This window comes from Mustela nivalis, assembly GCF_964662115.1.
Source record: "Mustela nivalis genome assembly, chromosome: 3".
Taxonomy (NCBI): domain Eukaryota; kingdom Metazoa; phylum Chordata; class Mammalia; order Carnivora; family Mustelidae; genus Mustela; species Mustela nivalis.
This window is the reverse complement of record NC_139022.1, coordinates 142,799,797-142,803,779: the sequence shown is the minus strand read 5'-3', so window position 1 is coordinate 142,803,779 and position 3,983 is coordinate 142,799,797. Positions and strand designations below refer to the sequence as shown.

The 3,983-nt window shown below is 38.3% G+C and overlaps 1 protein-coding gene across 1 annotated transcript; it reads right to left on the bottom strand.

Annotated features, from left to right (window-relative positions):
• Positions 1–816: 816 nt before the first annotated feature.
• LOC309861631 (uncharacterized protein) lies at positions 817–3,171 on the bottom strand. Its single transcript, XM_082724677.1, has 4 exons — positions 3,039–3,171; positions 2,814–2,913; positions 1,102–1,214; positions 817–1,004 (listed from the first exon to the last, which is right to left on the bottom strand). The coding sequence occupies exons 1-4, from the start codon at positions 3,081–3,083 to the stop codon at positions 858–860; spliced, it is 405 nt and encodes a 134-aa protein (XP_082580803.1). The 5' UTR covers positions 3,084–3,171; the 3' UTR covers positions 817–857.
• Positions 3,172–3,983: the final 812 nt, after the last annotated feature.

Below are 3,983 nucleotides of genomic sequence, written 5' to 3'. Positions count from 1 at the left end.
ACAGTGCACAGTATTCTGCAAAAACTTGTTGCACAGATGAATGAATGATTCAGAACTGGTGATCCTATCCAGATAAACCTAAGCCCTAAGAGTTAAAGTCTTAAAGTAAATGAACATCAGAAAGTACCTGACAAAAATTCATTTGTACTTTAAACTGTGCCTAGCAATTTATTAAGTGACTCCTTGCTTGTAGTAAACCATGACTACATTGTACTCCATTATTCCCTCTCTCTGCAGAAAGGTTTAGTTGTACACCTGAATAGTATGAGCCAGAATACAATGTACCATCAGACAAGGGACACTTTCCCAGGAATGTAGTAAGAAAAAAACCCCAAAGCCAGAAGGTTTGCTTTTGATGTCCTATTTTTATCCTTGAACCTACAACACTGTGGTGGAAACAAGGTCAATGCTTAGCATTATAGCATTTCTAGACCACTCAGTTTAACCCCAGCCATCAGCAGCTTCCAGCAAAACTTCCTGTTGTTTCATTTGCCAGATGAAGTCTGATAAGAGCAAGGTGAGGAGTCAGGATGAGCCATGCTCTGCTTCTCGTTTCTCATAAATAGAGATCCATCTGCATGTAGCATGCAAAAAAAAAGGGGCGCCTGGGTGGCTCAGTGGGTTGAGGCCTCTGCCTTCGGCTCGGGTCGTGGTCCCAGAGTCCTGGGATCGAGCCCTGCATCGGGCTCTCTGCTCAGCGGGGAGCCTGCTTCCTCCTCTCTCTCTCTGCCTGCCTCTCTGTCTACTTGTGATCTCTGTCAAATAAATAAATAAAATCTTTAAGAAAAAAAAAAAACCACAATGAAACTCAAGGAGTTGTGGCAATCTTTTAACCTTCTGTATTTTGCCAAGTTCTCTCACCACATTTTGGATTCAAGACAATAAATATTCTTTCCTTCTTCCTCTACTCCTCTGTTCCAACTAGCCTGTAGATCTTGGACCTTTAAGATCACATGGGGCTGCAAAGGTAGCACACCTGGATTCTTGATTAGATTCAGCAACATCTGTAATTATAGAAATAGAACATTAAATAAAAGGAAGGTCATAAACAATGGGGTCCTGGAAGGCAGCCAGGCCCTCAGTCTTGAAAAAAGTACTTACCACCGCGTAATGCTGATAGCTGGACACAGGTGGAGGACAAAAGGCCGAAGCTGCCCAGCTATCCTGGAATTTCAAGTAGGAGGATGTATGCAGCTTTCCGGAAAGTTCTGCCTCTGTGTGGGAAAAAACCACTTATCATTCTTTTAAAAAACTGGAATAGACTACAGCTTAACAAATGAGTTCCAGCTGTTTAGAATTAGACTATTACAACAATTCCGTATAAGAATATTCCCTAAGTTGGGACCAGGATGATACATTAATTAAGGTACTGGTCTCCACATTGAAACCTAAGATATTTAATAAGTGTTAATAATTATATTGTTTGTAACAATCCTGTCTCTATTACTTAAATTGCTTGTAATACCTAAAGTTGCATGTTTTTTAAAAACAAAATGCTTGAATCGCCACCCAGAAGACACTAATCACACTAAAATTATGTGACTCATGGGAAGGCAACAGAGTATAAACTGGAAGAATTATGCACGAAGATTCAGGAAACCTGTGTGATAATCTCTGTTTTACCACTTATCGGTTTCATCAACTTGGGCAACTCTCTTTACCTCAGTTGTCCAACTATGATATGGAGATGATGTATATGATGATAAAATATCATGGTTGCTAAAAAACAAGTAAACAAAAACATCATGTTGCTTGAAGTCTATTCTAGCTAAATAATTCCATGACTTTTCTGCTATAAATTGTACTTTTAATATATGCCTAAAAATTTTATTTTTAATATATTCCTAAAAATCAAGCATAAGCACATGTAACTTGGCCCCTTAAAATTGGTGGGGATTTTCTCCATGATGTGCCTTATAGTTCTTCCTAGGCCTTCTTAATCCTTCTTAATGTGATAAAGTAACAAGGTTCTTTCCGCTTTTTCTTTTCCTGGTCTTAGAGTCTATTCTTATGGGGATGTCGGTTCCTTTTAATTACTAAACTTATCACTTTGTTTTTTTCTTTCATGTATCAGTTCATATTCTGATAATTTGTATGAATTTAGGAGATTACTCAAAAAGGAGTATTTTGCAAGTTCTAATTATTTGTCAGATATTTCACAAAATGATGCAAATATTATTTGTTAAATACTAGTAGTTAGACATCCAGTACGTAAAAATACCGTAAATATTTATAATGCATGTAGCCCCTCCTGAGCGAGTGACTAAAAGTAATTTATTCTTTTAAAAAATGTCATTATCAAATAACTTACTTAGGACCCTACAACCTGGAGACCTAGACTCTAGAACAACTCCACAGATAGGTTCTGTGCAGTTTTTTTTTTCCATTTTTTTTTTGGGGGGGCTGTTTATCCTGGAAAGCAAGTGAACAAAAAACCATCCACCTTGTAAGACCATGCTTCTTAAACAGTAATAAACAGAAATGCACATTGATAACATGTTAAGAAATAAAAGGTGATCCAAGCCAAATAATAAACCTGATGCATTTTCCTGGAACATCTGTTTGAAGATTGAAGTAAAAATTTATATGATTGTCTAAAATAACAGAACACAAAATAATTCTCAAATTTCCTATATGCTGCTTGAGGATATACTCCCAAAGTCAGCTTCCTTACAAACTGAAGATACTCATTCTTTCTCCTCTCCCATTCAGGGACTCTTCAGTGGAGACATTTGGGGTGAATAGATCTAAGGAAATCTAAAAGTATCTCTTCTTGAAAACAAAATAACCTGTGTAGTAGAAAATACACATACCATTTTCTTCAACAGTATAGGTAACTTGCATTCTAAGGTGGTGTCCAACTATATATTCTGAAATCCTGGGAGGTCTTTTCACCATCAACCATGTCACTTCCTGCAGGTAGAGATAGTTTCCAGAAGGAGGAGAATATGAAAAATATCACAAGGACTTTGGCCCCATTTCTCAATATCTGTCTTCTCAAACGAGATCTAGCTTTCTCTGAAAAATAATTTGCTCACAAATGCCACAGAAGGTCTGGGTTCTCTTTCACTTGTCTCTTCCATATAAATGAATTTAGGTCACAGATTTTACATGTCCTGTTCTTTGTTTGGAAAACAGTTCTGGAACAGTAGGTGTAGAAAGCAAAGAGGATTCCAGAAACCAGAGCCAGCTTCACTTTGAGTCAGAGACTGAGGAAAAGACTGTGGGAAAAAGAGCTGGCCTCCAGGGCCTTCCTGATCTGACTGCTCTTCCAAGCCACGCCTTTATCCCTACAGGAAGGAGGGGGCTGAGCCCTGTTGCCACCAGAGATCAACCACAAGCCCTTTGGGCTGGGACAGCCACAAACCCTACCTTGACAAAGACAAAGGATGGATTTCAAAGGGACGGATATGGCAAGTTACCAACAAATCAATCTGCATTTTGTTTTTTATAGGGGAATAGCTTAAACACTACCACATGCTTGTTATACAAAATTCAGACATCATCTAAAAGCACAAAGAAGAAAGTATAAGAAAATCATGTGAATTAGGTATGTAATTTTTTGAGGATCTACTGTGTGCCTGATATTATATAATATACTAACAAAGACACATAGGTTGCTCTCAGGGAATTTATAACCTTGTAGAAACCTGGCATTTGAGGCAGTCTCAAATAGGATGGCCGTGGAGATCATTGATGTATTTCAGCACTCAGGATGTTTGTTGGATCCAGAGAGGTTCAGCTGAATGCCAATGAAGAGGGGGCACTCTGGGCAATTTCTCTTACTCGTATCCAGAAGAACAAAGATTTGTAGATGGCTGCCCTACCTTTTTTTTTTTTTTTTTTTTAAATGACAGTGAAGAAGTACTGACTCTGAATTCAGTTAATAGCTCTGCCACTCATAGCAATGCAAAGTCTCTCAACCCTCTGAAAATGTCGTAGCTTGGGGCACGTGGGTGGCTCAGTCATTAAACCTCTGCCTT